The sequence below is a fragment of the Podarcis muralis genome, chromosome 4 (assembly GCF_964188315.1).
Source record: "Podarcis muralis chromosome 4, rPodMur119.hap1.1, whole genome shotgun sequence".
NCBI classification, from domain to species: Eukaryota; Metazoa; Chordata; class Lepidosauria; order Squamata; family Lacertidae; genus Podarcis; species Podarcis muralis.
This window is the reverse complement of record NC_135658.1, coordinates 61,760,686-61,779,788: the sequence shown is the minus strand read 5'-3', so window position 1 is coordinate 61,779,788 and position 19,103 is coordinate 61,760,686. Positions and strand designations below refer to the sequence as shown.

General features: G+C 38.7%; 1 protein-coding gene across 10 annotated transcripts in view; it reads right to left on the bottom strand.

The window, feature by feature from the left end:
• DMD (dystrophin) overlaps positions 1-19,103 on the bottom strand; it is a 985,465-nt gene that overhangs the window by 153,879 nt on the left and 812,483 nt on the right. For all 10 annotated transcript variants that reach the window (XM_077927390.1, XM_077927397.1, XM_077927392.1 and 7 more), the window contains one exon: positions 5,403-5,549. In XM_077927390.1, coding sequence (XP_077783516.1) covers positions 5,403-5,549 — 147 coding nt within the window. The remainder of the gene's footprint in view (positions 1-5,402; positions 5,550-19,103) is intronic.

Below are 19,103 nucleotides of genomic sequence, written 5' to 3'. Positions count from 1 at the left end.
AGGAGTCAATATCAGATACAACAGTTTTACACTAATCAAGTGCTTGGCAGTGGTGGGATAGTGGTGGCTTAAAGTATGGTCTGCTGCATGGCTGTGGTGGCGCAGGCTGTGTTACACATGCCATTGAGCAGCAGGTGTGGAGCAGAGAGGAGGACTCATTGTTTGTTAACCATAGAATTTTCCAATAAGGATAAGAACCAATGATACCATCTGTCATGGCTAGCAATTTGGGACCTCTGGCCAGATACAGTATAAAGGTGCCTAGGTTTATGTGCCCAGGTTCCTTCCTCCTCACCTGCTGTTAACTGACAGAACCATAATAGGACAATGAGACTCTGTCCCGTTCCTTATCCCTGGATTTAACACATATTGGCAGATTAATGTGTTGTGGAGATTGTAGTATTGGCAGCAACAGCAGCAGCAGCAGCAGCAGCAGCAGCAAGAGAAGACATTTGATTCTACATGATCAGGCTCTTTTTGCCTGGCAATGTGGTCTGCTCTTGCCCCAGAAACCTTGTCATACATTATTACCATTGTGGAAAAAGTTGGAACTGGGAAACTAATGACAACCCAGTGAGTTGTTCTTTCTTTCAAAGCTTATATGCACTTACTCAGACATTGGCTGTGTTCTCATTTAATTTGACCCTAAGGGAATGGCAGTGTGAAGTAAGTTGTAATTCACATAACTTCCACCACTTAAAGCCTATCTCTGATGGGTGCAGTACTCTGCTGCGGTCTTCCCCTGAGAAACTCAAGGCGGGGCTGAGGGGAGGAGTGCAGCACTGACTTTCTCTTAATCAAAAAGAATAATACTGGAAGGAGATAGGGAGCCATTGCTAAAACAATAAAGAAAGCAACAACAACAAGAAAAGAAGAAGTTAATTTGAATAAGAACAACCCACCCACTTCTCTGTGATTATCAAAAAAGAACAATAAGGTTGCTTTTAAAAAAGCGTTTCTTCTTTAGATCACAGCTCTATGTACCACATGGAAAACTGCTTTTGAAATTCAAAAGCACCTTATGATACACTGCACGAGGGAGCTGCTTTTCAGAGAATAAAAGGTTCTGCTTGGTAAGCACAAGCTCTTATGTGTACCCAAAGGAGCTCTTATTGATCGCAGCCCCTGCTGGCAACAACTTTTTCTCTTGAGATCCATCAGCTCCTACTATACATGCCAGCAACAGAATCAAACAAAACCAGGGAACTGGTAGCTGTTTCAGGTGATCGTTTATCAAATGGTACCACATTTTCCTAACACTTTTCCTCTCAGATCATATCCAATTCTATTTCACGTGTACATATTCACAGTTGGTGTTTGGATACTGTATCTGGTTGCATATCTTCCCACCACACTTGCCCTCCTCTCCTGCCACACCGCCACACCCTTTGAGAACCACTGATCTACCATGTCAGGGTCTGATCATAGGAACTTGCCCCTCACTAAGTGAGCTGAATAGCTAAGCGGACATTTGGACATGGGTTTCCCTGGCACCAGTCCAACATTGTATGCCCTAAACACTGTACCACACCACTGGTTGAAGATCTTACCCAGTGATTCTGAGTTTTACACTCATTATAACTACTGTAGCCTAAAATGAAATAGTTTGGAGATGCTTCTGACAGCCAGTGTGGTGAGTGGTTAGAATGCTGGACTAGGGGGACCAGGGTTCAAATCCCCACTCAGCAACAAAAACTCACTGAGTGACCTTGTGCCCATCAATGCCTCTTGGCCTAGCCTACCTCACAGGGTTGTTGTGTGGAGAAAGAGAAAGAGAATGGTGTATGCCACCCTGAGATCCTTAGAGGAAAGGTGGGATATAAATGTGATAAATAAATGCAAACAAATAAGACCTCATAATACTACCATTACATACAGAAGTCACATATTCTGTCCTAGCCAATGAAATAGGTTGTGGTATGTGCTTGGTTGCAGTGCATGTATAGTGCTTACATGAGTTTCACAGATTTGCAAATGTGCCCATGCCTTCCAAAAGGAGGGTGATTGCATGGCCTTCTGAGAATTTTGGGAGTAAAAGTAGGTATTGGGTTGTATCCAAAGGCTCCTTTCTTCCAAAGGAAGAAGTACTGTATTTCCATTGGAGAAAAGACTATTTCTGTTGGAGGAAGTTAACTCTCAGCTCCAATGTAAATGTTCACCTTAGGGCACACAAAAGCTGGCAAAACATTTCATCTCAAAAGTTATGCTCCTAAAGGTTTCTCATTTAACTCTAATAGAAAAAAATAAATGTCTTAAGCATTTCACTTTTTTTTTAACTTAGTTTCACAAGGTAACTGAATAAAAAAGACCCTCAGAAATTCAACCCTTACATTTTATTTTTAATGAAAAAATACTATTATTGCAGTGCCACAAATCTTGGCAGAAAATAGAATACTGTTAATTATGAATAAATTAACTAAATTAGTAACGTGAGGCGGATTTGCAATTAAATCACTGTTAACTGAGAATGAAACACAGCTACACACAGCTTAAGAATCAGGGAGCAACACAGATGTTTATAGAATGCCATGCTATAGTAGGTTTCAACTGTAGCTCTTCAATAGTTTTAAATATATTTTAAATCATATTTCCTATTTAGGGTATAATATGAAGAGAGGTGCTGTTTAAATTTCACAAACAGAGAATTCAAATAGACAAAGTATCTGCCACTACTCAAATCATGGTTGTCAACTTTCCCCTTTTTTTTGCGAGGAATCCTATTCGGAATAAGGGAATTTCCCTTAAAAAAAGGGAAACGTTGACAGCTATGACTCAAATATCAGAAAGTAGCTGGAAACAGATTACTCCTCCATGCTTCACACTTTGCTAAAAAGCCAGCATGCATATTTCCACATGGAAGATGCTCCTTAGAGCCAAATATTAAGCTCACAGAAGTGGACATGGTGCTAACTGTAGAAGTCAAACTACATAATCAATTAATTCATTGATAGTCCATTCAGGAACCATGAAAACTGTGGCCATGGCAACAGCTCTGATTCTCAAGCAAAACACAAGAGCAATTTCTTAACTACTGGAACTAAAAGAGGATTTCAAGTTCTAAGAAAGATCAGAATCACCCTCTGCTGGGAAGATGAAACTTGCTTTTACTAATATAGATGTTTTGCTTCATGGTTTACAAGACCTTTTAGCTTTTTATGCTTTTAAAAATTACAGTGACTATCAAAAGGAAGCAGATTCAGGACCAAAGTTTTAAAATCTAATGGGAGACCATTCAGGCAACATACAACTAATAAGTTTAATAAATAAGAATAAGAAAAAACACTGAAATCATCTCACTTTCTTGATCCAAAACACAGAGATGCTACTACTCAGGATAGTTTAAACTAACTAGCAAATCATGCTAAACACAAGAGAAAAATAATCTGAGTAAACATTAATTTTATACCTCTGCCACAATAACATGTATTTCAAATTGGGAAATAGAAATGTATTTGACAGAGAAGTAGCCTCTTTTATACAAGTTATTAATGCAAGGTATAATGCTTCAAAATATCCCCTGACCTATTTTCCTCTATTAGTTATCTGCAAGCAAATGGATGCTTAAACTGAAATATACAATTTCCTGTAATCCAGTCAGCAAACCTACTCAAAATAGCCTCCAGGCTCCTGACCCCTTATTGCTGGAATCCTGAGCACACACACACACACACACACACACACAGCGAGAGAGAGAGAGAGAGAGAGAGAGAGAGAGAGAGAGAGAGAGAGCGCAGCAGCTGCCCTTGATAGCCCACATAAATACATATTACCAACTGCACTAAGATACAGGGGCATGGCCACATGGATCTTGTTTAGAAATACTGAATAATCTATTTTGCACCCTTTGGACGTTTGTGCCTCCACAGACATCTCATGTCTACAGTTGCAGGTATCAGTCAGCTTATCTGAGCACATTGGCATCCATAAACCAACCCCAGCACACAGAACGTAGATTGTAAAAAATGTGCCCTTTTAACCACATATTGCAGTATTCAGTGTAGGCATCAATGCAAGGAATAGCCACCCCACATACATAAAGCTCAGCTGCACAGGCAAACTAAGTGTCAGCTGTATGACTTTCAGGCAATCCAAGTCTATATACAGTACTCCATATTTGATATCTACTGATTGTGTAACAAAGAAATCTTATTTTGAGGCTAGGGAGGAGCAAAGTGGCAGATCCATTGCTATATCTGAATCCCTGATGGCTCATGCTAATTTTATGCCAGGTCAACCCATGTTTGGGCCACTGAGGAGTGGCCCCCTTGGGGAATCTGTGAAGCTAGTGATCCAGTGGATTCAAAGCTGCCTGTGCTGCACTCTGACCGCAACATCTCATTTCGGGGCTTTCTGATTGCTATTGCTGGCAGGAAAACTTGCCAGCATTAGCTCTCCAGCCTTCTGGGTGCAGCCTGGGCATCTGCAGGAGTAGAGCACCAAAACCAGCAGCGCTCCTTTCCACCAAGAGAAATGCAACTATGCACAATCCTAAGCCCCTCAGCCATCAACACTGGAATGTGTATGTAGGACTGTGCTGCAACAGTATCATGTATTCATATACAATCAAGTTAATATGTAGATTCTGCACATGATGTTAAAGGAATATATATAGTCTTTAAGCTCAGTCTATGTCTAATTCGCACTACAGCCTTTACCCATTTTTTAAAAAAATCTGCTTCTATTTTATATGGAAAACTTAATTATCCTTTAAAAGGAAAACCACCTTTTTGATAAACTTAATAGCTTGATCAAACTCTGCCAATGACCACAATGAATATAATGCTCTGTAATTTTGGATTTGATTCTACTGATGTAATCTCATTGCATGCAAGGTGGAAGGCACCATTAAACTGCTTGTAGAAAAGGGTACTGTTTAAAATTAATGTTCCCAGGAATTGTTTGAAAGAGAACAGAGAATGGATTGAAGCAATGAAAGTAAATGCAAAGCTCAGTCTTCCACATGCGATAAAATATATTCAAAGGAAGGAAGTGGGGAATTAAAGCATTTTGAGAAGGATGGAAAGCATACAGAAATTACCCCTTATCTAAAGCAATGGCCCGGAGTAAACTGAGGATGTGCAGTAGCCACAAGCTTCTCTTCACCAAACAGATGTTGCTAATTATACAACCAGCACTACTTGCATGTAGCAGCTTGTTGGTGAATGGGTGCTAGGAACTGAGTTTCTGCACATGGTTTCTGATCCAGTTAATGATACACATGTTGAAGCCTATGGTATATTTTATGTATTTTATTCAGTTCCAAGCAACTATTCATGCTGGGCATGAAGAACACGAGTGGAATACAATGTATTGCTAGAAACATTCTAGAATACTGATTGTAAAACCATTTTCTTACCTAAGACAGTCATTTTTAGGGTTAGGGTTATGTTATACAATATTACCTGCAGGAGTTTCCATCTTCCATTCAAGTCTTCGAGGCGGTTGAGGGTATATGGGGAAAGCTGTATTTCAGAAGAGGTAAACTGATGAGCTAGGTCATTAACATTGTTCACGTTCTCTTTAAGAGGTGCAATTTCTGCTCGGTAAACCTGTGTAAAAAACAAACAAACCCAAAATGTTAATAATGGTATTTTAGACTGAATGAGCTCTTACAAGAATTTACAGCAGAACATAGGGTCTTATTTGGGGTTCCCAGTACCACTTCATAGAAACCTTGTTGCCTTGGTCTCGTACTGGGAGCCTGATATAAACCCTTAAAATAGATTATCAGTAAGTTATTGGTGTTGCTGCATAAATACTTCAGCATCACATGGTGCATTGGAGGGCAATTCCAAATCTTTTCTAAGGTAGAAAAATTATGGTAAGGGTATTAGAAAGAGAGAAAAGTGAGGCTACATGCAGCTTAGTTGTATCATCATAAGAGCTATGGAAGTGGCCCCATTTGCTTGGTCCCAGCACACATTTTAAAGGAGATGCTTGGAAGTAGCAGGTGGATACAAATTTGTAAAAGAACCAGACAGCTCTGGAGGACACTGCAATCAGCCACATAAATTAAATGTCTATAGAAATGTCTGTGTCCTTTTAAAACTGGCTACAGAGATTCATGGCAATACATACTGAGATAATACCAGGCTTGGCTTATGGACTTAAGAAGATATTGAATAATTTGATTTTCTATATTAATTTTCTTTCATCACAACATTTACAGATTTCATTTTCTACTTTTATTTGCAGAGGTGAAATGGGTTTTGCACTGGACTAAGCTCTGTGTTCCTCCCTACTTTAGATATCTATAACAGTAAGACTCAGGTCTTCTTTTGTTGACCAAATAGGAAAGAGAAATGGAGCGGAATAAGTATAGTCGCATGATACAGATGATAGCTTTTATTTCTGGTATGTTAAACATTGATTAACACAAAACATAAAGCAAGGTTCTGTCAAACTGCCAAGAAGCCAAAGCTATCCTGGATTTTGAAAGAGTTCAGAAAACACATTCCCTGCTGCTGAACAGTGAGAAATTCTAGCATCAATGTTACCAAAGTTTAATGTGGGAGGTAGCTTTGTAACAATTTTTTTTGTTTCCAAATATACAAGTAGATTCTAATCAGAGGAAAATACACACTACTACTCCCATTCCTTGTCCCCCCTCCCCTGCCACCTCTCTTTTCTCTGATCCTCTCCATTCAAAACTCCAAACTGCACAAACACTGCTTCCACATTTTTTACTGGGAAGGAATTATTTAAGGAAGATGCACCATACACAACTGATGTAAGCCAAGTGTATTTTGTACTTGTACTTGTACCTTAGAACAAAATGTCAAGTGTGAAGTCACCCTAAGATCCATTTAAAATTAGATGATGCAACATTCCTTTGAGTTACAGGCCAACATATATATCACATTATGGAAGCTACAATTCACTCATCCTCATCTCCTTATCATCCTCATCCTCATAATCAATGAATCTATGCCCTGCCTTTTTAAAAATTTGTGCTCTTTCCTATGATCCAATTGCACATGGACCATCACATGATAACTGAAAAATATGAATGTAGTGCTAATATCTCCTTCCAGGCCACACCTTAATAAATAACCAAAATATTTTTAATTGTCTTATTTTCTTAATAATGAATATTTCTTATGGAATAAGTAGATCAGTTTTAAAACTTTGAGAAAGCAGTGCTTTTGCAGTACAGACATCTTTACAACAATCATCTTTCATTTTCAAAGACTGAAAATGCAATCTGAATAAAAATCTGTCAGGAACAGTATACCTGTACTCGGCTATATATATATCATGATAGGGGGAAGGGACCAGGTAACATTTGACAATTTCTTCTAGTCAAGCAATCCAATTTACCCTTAAGCAGATGAACTATTTCCTCTTCATAAATCGACTTCCATTTACTTACCAAGTGTTCTTGATGACGTATACAAGACTCCAAAGATAAGTAAAACATTGACATAGAGCTAGGTGAAATTGAGATACTCCTGAAACAGTGAGATAGGTTTGTGATAGAAATACAATTATGTTTTTGAACATGACGTTCCTCTGCTAATGCTGTTGTGCTCGTCAGTGAAATCTATTGGAATATGTCTAAATCTAAATATGGTCCTATTTTAGAGCTATTTGAGCTATGTGGTCTACTTTTGTATCTACTTTCAATATTTTTAATGTTTGGCTTTTATGAATTTGTCACAATATGCTTTAGGATGATATGGAACCATTTTCTCCATTTTCTCAGGGTCTTGCAAAAGAACAATGTTAAACAACAATTGATGACCTCCTTCTACCGGTCCACAATAGAAAGAGTCCTCTCATATTGTATCACAGTGTGGCATGTCGGTCGGAAAGTCTTTACAGAGAGGGGTGAACACAGCACATGATATCATGGGCCGTCCCCTGAGTCTGCTAGATGACATCACAAGGGATCGTTGCCTTAGGAGAGCGGGAAAAATTCTCAGGGACGATTCACGCCCCGGCCAGCACCTCTTTAATCTTCTACCCTCGGGCAGGAGATATAGAATTATAATCAGTCGTACCAACAGGCTAAAAAACAGTTTCTATCTGTGGGCTGTTAGGCTGCTGAACGGAAAATAATATAGTGCAACTGACTTTCGGGGTTGGTGTGTTGTGCGACAAGCACACAGAGTGCAATGACATTGAGTGTTTGGGGGGGGGGAGGCTCAGTTAATTTCATTGTACACATGTTGTACATTGACAATAAAGGTATTATTATTATTATTATTATTATTATTATTATTATTATTATTATTTAAAAAACCCACTCGAACAGTTGTTGTTTTCTGCATTCATCACCCTCCCCCACAATTGGTGGGATAATATATATAATCATTTTTAGTCCTATCTTATAACTTTTTTTTTCCAGGAAGGAAGTCCAGAGGATAATGTAAACCCTTGTCTACTGCCAGTTATCACTTGCATTGCTCTAGAGGCTGAGGACAAACCTTGCCTGAGCACCTGTGCAGTAGCAGCCATTAGCACTACTATATTGGCGGTGACCCTTCTACCAAAAGGAAAGGCTATTAAAATCAGGGCAGCCCTGAACAGAGTCCCTGATAGTATGGAGTAAAAAAAAAAAAAAAGGGGTAGGGGCTTTGCTTTAACATTGCTATTTTCCCATACCAATCTGTATCAAAAGTTTTATGAACAGTGAACAGAAGGAGTACAAGCAAGTACTGGCTTGCTTAGTATTAAGCTTGGCTACAAATAATATGAGCCTACTGTAGTGTACAGCCGAAATAAATTTAAAAAATTAAAAACTTGTCCAATAGCACCTTAGAGACCAACTAAGTTTGTTCTGGGTATAAGCTTTTGTGTGCATGCACACTTCTTCAGATAATGAAATGCACACGAAAGCTTATACCCAGAACAAACTTAGTTGGTCTCCAAGGTGCTACTGGACAAGTTTTTATTTTTTTATTATTTATTTTGACTGCGTGAGACCAACACGGCTACCTACCTGAACAGCATTTTCCACAGCACTAACACTGATTTCTACCACTTTATCCTTGCCTACACACTTCTTAAAGGCTTATAAAATTAACTAGTATACTGCCATATCACATGCAATACAGAGCTTAGAGATGGGTTTGTGAGTGGGACCCAACAGGAATCAAGGATCTTGTTCAAAAATCTCTCATGAAGAGATTCCCTTCAGACACAGACTTTCATATCAGTTCCTATAAATGCCGATAGGTGGGTACCGACAAATTCCTAAGATGTTTCAGTTAGCCTCATATCTTAGGAATTTATCCACACCCACCTATCGGCATTTATTAACCAAAGCTAGATTAAATGTATTTCCACCGGAAGTTCTAAATGGTAGACTGAGAGGCATCCCCTATCAGAATAGGCTTTGTTCATGTTCTCAGGACATCGATTGCATGAACCATATCCTGCTGCATTATGGGCAGTATGAGTAAGCAAGGGATCAACTGATCAAACCCTTACTAGCAAATTTGCCGGGAAAATCTGAAGCCTCCCATGTTAAATACCTTCTGGAGGATAGGTCAAATGATATTACACTGACTGTGGCAAAGTTTCTTTTGGAGGTTGCAAGAAACAAAGAACATCATGCTCTAGACATAACAAAATGACTACCTCAGTCTCTTTCGCCTGCTGTTTGGTTGTCTTAACTGTATCGTGTTTTGAAACTGTTTTGTGGGTCTATGGACCACTCTCTCTCTCTCTCTATATATATATATATATGTGCGCGTGCGCGTGCGTGCGTGCGCGCACACACACACACACACACACACAGTATATATATTTCCACATACCCATTTCAACAAGTGCAATGATAACGGTAGAACAATGCATCAGAATTGTCCCATTATGGTCCTTAGTTTATTTTTTGATTAACAAAGTATGGGAATATGCTAAAGTAACTCCTATGACATAAATATTAAGACCTGTGTAAACCAAAGTCAGCAGACATTTACAAATGTCCAGGAAATATTTTTTATTTTTTCTTGTTGTATGAGCCCATCTTCCCAAATTTGAAAATAAATGTCTGAGTCCCTGGGAATACTGAAAAAATAACTAGTAAATAAGCTTATTTCAATGAGAATGGCTCATTATGTGCTCTCCCAGCATCAGGGACTTCCCCTTATGAAATCAGTGACTCCAATTGCAGCAAATAAAAGTAGATGCTCAATTCACTTTCTCAGTTTCTTAGCCCTTCTTTCCCCTAGCCACATGTGCATCAAGATGATAACAAGTCAAATGCAGCATTTAGATAATCAATCCAAATTATGCAGTTGAGTCCTATTGTAACATTTTCCCACCTGCAATAATAAAATTGCAGCGCTATCCCCATACATGGCATTTTGAAAATATACTTTGGATAGATCTAGTGCTGCATACTCAGTTCCTTCCAATAAATTTCTTTTCATATGCAGAACAGTAAGAATAAAATCATGTCTTCAGTGTACACAGTTAACATTGTATTGTTTTTTATTTTCTGAAGTTGTTTATTTTAATGTACTTTGAAATGAAATTATTCTACTTCATTTTATGCTCTTACCAAAACACTATCAATTGTCCTGCACAATGGGAATGCTTATAACTGATTAAAAGGTGTAGAATTGTTAAGTCTATCCAACATTAATGATTTCCAAGAAATGACTTTTGGAAAAGAATGGAAGGTAGCCTTGCATTCCAAATATATTTTCCCACCATACTTTTGCCATAGTAGAGAGAAGTAATGTCAGAGATCCCAAGAAAATACTAATTTTACAGCTAATTACAAAGTCCTATACTGATTGTTATTAAAGTTAGAAAATCTTTTAAGCATGTCCTATTTTGAAAACAGGAGTGTATGTTCTCCAATTATCACAATATATGCTAAAAGCAATTTCAGTGTTCTAAATGCTGATCTGTATATAGCCAAAATGGCTCCATCCACACACAAGATAGATAGATAAATAGATAGTTCAGCAGGCTTAGGATTTGCATAAACACACACACACACACACACACACACACACACACACACACACACACACACTGGGCAACTTCTCCAAAGTGTGAGGCCTTCGGAAAGGCTTTTCAGTGGTGGCTCCATGTCTGTGGAATTTCCTTCCCATTTAGATGCATCTTGTTTCTATAACAGGAAGCAAGTCAAGGCACACCTCTTTTGCGGAACTTTTGGAGGAGGGATGTGATGAAGAATTGTTAGCTGATTTTTTTACAGCCAGATTTTTATGAAATTAAAGAACAATTTAATGCTGCCTTTTTCTTTTATTGTACAGTGATCTAAAAGCATGAGGGACTTTTTCCTTGCCCTCTGATTAGATCAGAAGCTTCAGTTGAAATCCCTGCCTTCTTGAGTGACTAGGCTCAAGAAATGAATTGCACACAGCCAACTCTGTGAATGTGCTCTTTCATCAATGGGACATGAATGGCTGTTTGACCTTTTAAAGTAAAAATGCCCTTTTTGCATCTCAATAGGTTTCTTATGTTTTCCCACTGAAACTTCAGAATGACTTCACTGAGCTTTGTCAAAGGCACCTAGATAGCTGTCTTAATTTGCTATTTTGCTGCTATTTAATGCAGTTATGGTGTAATTACACAACATGCACTCATAACATGCACCATAATGTTACATAGACGCATCAATGATTGAGTGTTTGCATGAACAGTTTATGAGTGATATAATGTGTGATATAAAGTACTGTGATATAATGTGTCAGGAAGTATTTCAGATATCATGGACCCAAGCTGTTAGTTGTATTCCAAATTAATATAATAATATGGGCAGCCAATGCAAGCACAGAGATGTGCTATTGGTGGTCTGTTGCATTTTGCATCAGCTGCAGCTTTCATAGCAGACCCAAAGATAGCCCTATCAAGAGGACACCTATGCAGACACCCTCATGTATTAAGATCACTGTACAACAAAAAAGGCAGAATCACATCCCCCCAGTTTAGCTCTTGATACATGTCATCTAAGGAAATCAGCACTGGAAGGACAGATCCTGAAGCTGAGGCTCCAATACTTTGGCCACCTCATCAGAAGAGAAGAGTCCCTGGAAAAGACCCTGATGTTGGGAAAGACTGAGGGCACAAGGAGAAGGGGACGGCAGAGGATGAGATGGCTGGATACTGTTCTCAAAGCTACCAGCATGAGTTTGACCAAACTGCAGGAGGCAGTGGAAGACAGGAGTGCCTGGCGTGCTCTGGTCTATGGGGTCACAAAGAGTAGGTCACAACTAAACAACAACAAAAGGCAAAATCAGTCTCAAAAGTGTGCCTTGAAATGGATCAGCAAAACTGATATCCTACAGGAACCCCTGCAGCAGCTCTGCCATCACTTTCTGCACCACCTTACCCAAGAAAGGTCATTCATAACTGGATAGTAGTTGTTGTAAACCACAGTCCAGGAAGGGCTTCTTCAGATGTGAATGCACTGCTGCCTGTTTAAGGACAGTAGGCACAAGTCCACTGCATAGGGATGCATTAACATTCTGGACCGTGCTGGTCAGTTGCCGCTGCCACCCCCACTGGCTTTTCACTTGCCAATATGGACAGAAGTTAAGACAGCAAGAAGTGAATCACATTACAGTCAAACCTCAGTTGTCGAATGTAACCTGTTCCGGAAGACCGTCCGACTTCCGAAATATTCGACAACCGAAAACTGAAAGCAGATGCGTCAATACAATAGGAACAAAATAAAAAAAATTGTGTGCATGCACACAATACCTCATACCAATAACAAACTTAGTTAGTCTCTAAGGTGCTACTGGAATGAATTTTTTTATTTTGTTTCGACTACGGCAGACCAACACGGCTACCTACCTGTAACTCAATACAATAGGGAAACTCAAAACAGAAGCCGCGTCAGATGTCCGGCTTCCAAAAACCATTCAGAAACTGGAGCAGTTGCTTCCGGGTTTTCGGCATCCGGGAGCCGAAATGTACGACAACGGAGGCATTTGGGAAACCAAGGTTTGACTGTACTGCAAGGGTCCTGTCCACATCATCAGGCTACATAAACTGCAATCAATTCCACAAAGTATGGGAATGTGGTGCGTTGGACACCTCAGCTTGGTGCTGATGGGAACCCTGTTTTACATCAGAAGGATTTCTGTCCAAAATTTAGGTCAAGAACAACGCTTCTAATAGATCCTAAGAATACTCACATGCTCCCTTGAAACAAATGAAGTATACTTCTAAGTCAAGTGGCTTAGTATTTGGGGAATACTCCATTCTATCCATTAAAAGCATTTTGATCCTGCCTTTCTATCTCAAATGGCAACCTTGAGGTGGCTAACAATCATTAAATCAAGCAAGCAAATACCTTCACTTAAGTTAAAACAACAACACTGAAAAAGAAATGTCTTGACTTAATATTTACTGGCAAGAACAGAAATGTCAACTGAACTTCCCATGTTGGAAATTCCAAAGACTGTGCAATGCCACCAACAAACTTGATCCCACATACTGACCCCATCCTTAGAGTAATAGCTGTTCTTTTACTTTAAAATAAAATATGCATAGCTAAACACATCTTCTTATTTCATTTGTGAGAGCAAACAAAACCTTTTTTCTCATTAAATGTGAATCAATTATTTCTTCATTTTTTTTAGTCTTTCAAAACATGACTTGTTGTGAAACTTGATGCAGTTGCCAATATTTATGCTTTCATTATTTCAAAAGGGAGTTTATATTTGCATGATTTTGTGGCTCCTGGGAAGAAGGCACTGCTGAAACAAAAATGAATTAAGTTTTCATCTTATTTACCATTAGAAACTCAAAATGGTTAAGGATGGATAATTTCTTGTGATATCAAGAATACCTAAGCCTTTAGAACTTGCAGCTCATTTTAACTTTTGAAGGGTGTATAATACTCTATCAAAATGTTACTATCCGTCTATGGCATACAAGAACTACTAATATGCAGCAGTATAGAATTTAAAAAATGCTTTCCCTCTATATGTTTATTATACATAAAATTATATAGCCTCATTTCTCAGCAAACAGTGGAGCCAAATGTCATGATTATAGGTTTAACTGCATTTCTATTTGTTTACTGACACATTACAGAAACATAGAACATGGAGATGGCATACAACACCATTACCCTTTTCACTTGTGAGGACAACCAATTAAATAATTTTAAATCTTTTAACAGATTGGCTGATAATTATTATTTCTCATTTTATGTATACAAATCAACACATTTAAATAAACATTCAGTCATATCTTTGATTATCCACATAGGACCTGTTGACTGTCAGCAGACAGCAAGGGAAGGATGGGCTGAGTTAGATCCACCTGCTCAATGCCACTGCCTCACCTCAGAGATGCCGTGAAGCACCCTGAGACCCCCGGGTATAGGGCGTTATATAAATTCAATCAATCAATCAATCAATCAATCAATCAGCTGCCTTGTATGATATGAGGAGAGAAGAGGGGCAAAAGCCTGAATAATCTTGGTTCTCTACCACTGAGCTATGATTTGAGTGGATGTTTTATTTTGGAAATCTTTTCTAAGCCTCTTGAATAGCCTCATAGGGTTATAAAGCGGGATACTAGTATTATAAATAAATACACAAATACTTGGAACAGCAAGATTTATCATGTATTATTTTCTTGTGTGACAACTGAATGACAAACCCAGAGGTGTTAGTTGATTTAACAGGAAAACAAGGGGGAAACCCCACACCACGTTTATCTGGTTGAATCACTGTAAATCTTGGAAATTCAACAGGAAACAAGAGGACACATGTGCATTCCCCAACTTAAAGCCAATATTCAAACACATACATTTCAATATACTAACTTGCACAAGCTGTAAAGGTGAACAAGGAATACTTCTTACAACTTGGCTGAGATGAGCTAAAGATCACAAAGGCTGTGAAGTGTGTCAGAGTTGAAAATATGAAACTACTGACATATGACAGCAAGCCTTAGAAGATTTTTATGAAAAATTGATCAGTGAAGCGCAATCAGGGAGATCATTAAGAAATGCCTGCACTCAACATCCTCCCATGAACACAGCTTGCTTTGTATACAAGAAACTGAAATAAAGATAAAACAATAATCACTGCACTAATTGTTTATATATCTCTGCACTGTGCATTTTAAAGATGGGTGTGTTTTATTGTTCATAACATGGTTACTCCTCTGGAATTTGCTGCTAGAGGTTTTACTGTTCTTTTACTTTACTTAGAGTGGTTTTATTATGTGCCTGGGCAATTTTTATAACACCCTTAGGGGGAGCGAGGGCTGCTACTACAGAGGCTCTTGTGAGCAATTCATGGAGGCTAGACATTAAAAGGAAGTGTGTGCGCGTGTGCGCACGCCAGAATTTTAGCAGCTGTTTCCCTTTCCCAGTCCTTCCACCAGCCACAGGAAGATGCTTCTGAGTTGCAGGATAGTCTGTCATAAAGTATTTACAATCCACAATCAAACACCAAAGGAAGACTGATAACCAGAATTATGGAATTGCTTTCTATCAACTGTGTCTTCCTAGGTGTACTTGCATCACAATTAAAATATATATTGTCTCTTTAGACATGGCTTTGGTAAATTGCCAGCCCTAATAAGCAGAAGCACTAGTGTCAACTTGTGTATTTAGCAGCCCAGTAAACTGATCATTATTAGCTACCGTACATTCGCATTTATTACATATTTACATATAATGCTTTCAAATACATGTATCAAATCTCTTTACTATTCTATTCCACCCTTTTAAAAGTTAAACTATTTAAACCCAGTTGGATTGAAAACTTAAGTTGTGAACTCTGCAGAGCGGCATGTATTAACTTTGATAAGAAATAGTTCCAAGCCTTAGCAACTGCATGACAACCAGGACAGAACAGTTACAGTTGTGTTTGTGTTTGAATGTATTTTGCTTGCAGAAGGGCTAAGAAGCAGATTTGGTGTAGCAGACAAACAATGTTGACAATCTGGACTTTGCTACTTTACTCTGCTACAAACTTTGGGCCTAGGGAAATGGAGGATATTCATCCTCCACAGTGCTATTTTTCTAGGAAAAGAGGTGCCAGAACTCACAATGAATGCTTTCCTCGTTCTCTTATACAGTCATACCTCATGTTACGTTTGCTTCAGGTTGAGCATTTTCAGGTTGCATCCCGTGGCGACAGGGAAGTACCGGAAAGGGTTACTTCTGGGTTTCACCGCTTGCGCAGACGCGCAAAATGACGTCACAGATGCACATTGCTTTCTGCTCATGTTGCGAACGGGCCTCCGGAACAGATCCCGTTCACAACCAGAGCTACCACTGTAATGGCAATGGTGACCACCTAAGAAGTACCAGAACTGAGTTTCTCTAAAATGTTAACAAAATCCCTATGAGATCAAATCCCTCAGGTGACGAGATAGTGAGCTACTGAAGATTCCACAGGTTTCCCAAGATAGGAAAACTTTCCCAGATCCTATTGCAATATCCAGTAAAAGGAAGTGGTTCTGTTCCATTACAAATAGGTACCTGACCAACAGTTCAAATAATTTAAAGTACGCTATGGCACACCAGGAGACGGAAATGGCAACAAACCAGAACAGCCTAATTATCTGAATTGGGAAAGTGCCTGACAAATACAGAAAGACTACACTGGTCTCTCAGGAGTGTAGTATGTATTGACCCAGCAAGTTAATTAGGCACATGATGAAATGGCAGGAGATAAATGAGGGAGAAAAGACTTTGTGATGGATTGACGTATGAAGGATGTGGCAGCCAATTAGGTTTTATGCCAGAATGATCAACAATGGATGCAGTGGCTGCTACTGAAATGCTCAAGACAAAAAACATAGAAAAGAATTGGATTTTGTATTATACTTTTATGGGAGGCCTCCAACAGAACCATTTAAGAAGCTTATGAATGACATTTCTAAGCTCTCTGTGATGGCAGGTTAATATTAGGTATCAGCTTAATGGCTATTCCAAAATGTAGGGGACAATTTCCACCTGTTACATTATGTTGTGTCACAGACATGTATAAGAGCCTAGAAGGAGTCCAAGATGATAAAGAGCTAGAAAACAAGTGTGTGGTGAATGCTGTGACAAATATGGAATACATGCTGTGTTTTGGGTCAGAGGGAGAAAAATCACCTATTGGGTTGAAATACAGTGTTCAATCATAGTATCTGTAAGATCAGAGATTACAGGAGACAAAGAATCAAGAGGTTCCCCTCATCTTGCTGGAACAGTATAAGGCAGCTTCCAATGTTTCAGAGGACAGGGCCTTAAGCAACCCAAGAATGCCAGTGTATTCTCATTTGCCCACATTTTGCAACTGTCAGATCAGGACAATACTGTAAATAGATTCTAACTTTCAAAAGATGAGAATCCATCTCATGGCCAAAAAGATTCTAAACATAAACCTCCACATGATAATCTACCCAGCAATTAAGACAACAGGTCTTCCTAAGCACTGTAATAAAAACCGATTCTTAATTCTTTTGTTTAAAAAAATGCCTTGCTTTAGTACTTATACCACTATACAGTATTAAATTTCAAAAATGCATGCTGAACTAAATCTGCTACCACTAACTAGAAAGTCACAACTGTTTGCATATGGGCTGAATTTCAAGCCTAGAAGTGCCTGCATTGGAATCCTTGCTTTCATCAATGAAACTATGGTTCTCTGTGGTATTCCTAATACGGTGTGGCTGAAATTCTGTATGCACATATACACAACAAACACACCCTCATATATTTGTCCATAAACATATATACTAAACGTTCTTTTTAGAAATTCAGGTAGTGAGGAATCCATCAAAGTCATCGACATGTTTTTTTGGAACTAATAAGCCAGGCATAGGCAAACTCAGCCCTCCAGCTGTTTTGGGACTACAACCCCCATCATCCCTAGCTAACAGGACCAGTGGTCAGGGATGATGGGAGTTGTAGTCCCAAAACATCTGGAGGGCCAAGTTTGCCTAGGCCTGTGCTAATCAGAAAAAAGTGATAGGAAAAGAAAGAGAGATATTTAAGGAAAAGAATCTATGAGTTGAGCATTCCAGACAGCTCTATGTTCATTATACTCCTTACTTCATATACTTCCAAACTAAACTAATTACTGTGTTAGCTTGATACATTGATTTTATTTCACTCCCTGACTTGCTTATGTGCAGTAGTTACTTCACAGTTATGGTATCTGCATACCTGATAGCTCCAGCATCAAAATAAATCCCTTGTGTACATAAGAATGACAGTGCTGAAGTTATTGATAAAAGTGTTCCCTTTAAAGATGTACTGGGAGGCCACCAGTTTTTTTTTTTTGGGGGGGAAACAATTTAATTACTTTGGGGGGGGATTGATTATATTACTCGCTTTTCTAGATAAACTTTTATTTCCTTTATATCCTTATAATAATAATAATAAGCCTTGGTGGTCAGTCAGTCAGGATATGTAGGCAATGTAGCACGTTTCAGTAATATATTCATCTTTAATAAAATAAAATGCTGACACTTCCCCAATTCTCTAGTTAAAGGCCCTATAATAAATAAATAAATAAATAAATGCTTGCTCATATTTTCCTTCTTCCTTCCCCTCAGTCCTTTTCAGTTCCTGACACAGCCAGGCCGTGTCATTTTCAACTGCCCCTCTCAGCCTGACCTTCTCTCTCTCTCGCTCAATATTCTATTCAACCTCCTCTCCCCTTAATTCTCTCTCACAGCTCCATACAGAACATGTGCATGGGGACACCCTTGTTTTACTTATTTATGAATCGCTTTCCATAAAAACATCCCAAAGTGATTTAACAATAACCAATAAAAACAAAAACACATATAACATCAATTTCACTTGCAAAAACAGATACACACTAGGAGAAAAAAGTCCACTTAAAAAGCTTGTTGGAAATTGAAGGTCTTCCATACGCAGCCAAAAGATAATGCAGATAGTGTCTCTCTGTTATGTCTGATTATGACTACAAAAATGCCTTCTTAATAAAAGCCATGAACACATTACACTACTATTCAGCAAAACAACAACAACAACAAACTCATACTAGACAGCCCCCTTGATCTAACTCAGCAAACCAATTCCTCAAAGACATAGCACAGATGTAGAAATCTTCCTGGAAAAAACAACCCAGGAAGTAAAATGCACAGCACTTGTCAACATGCCAGAGTTTCTTGCCAAACAT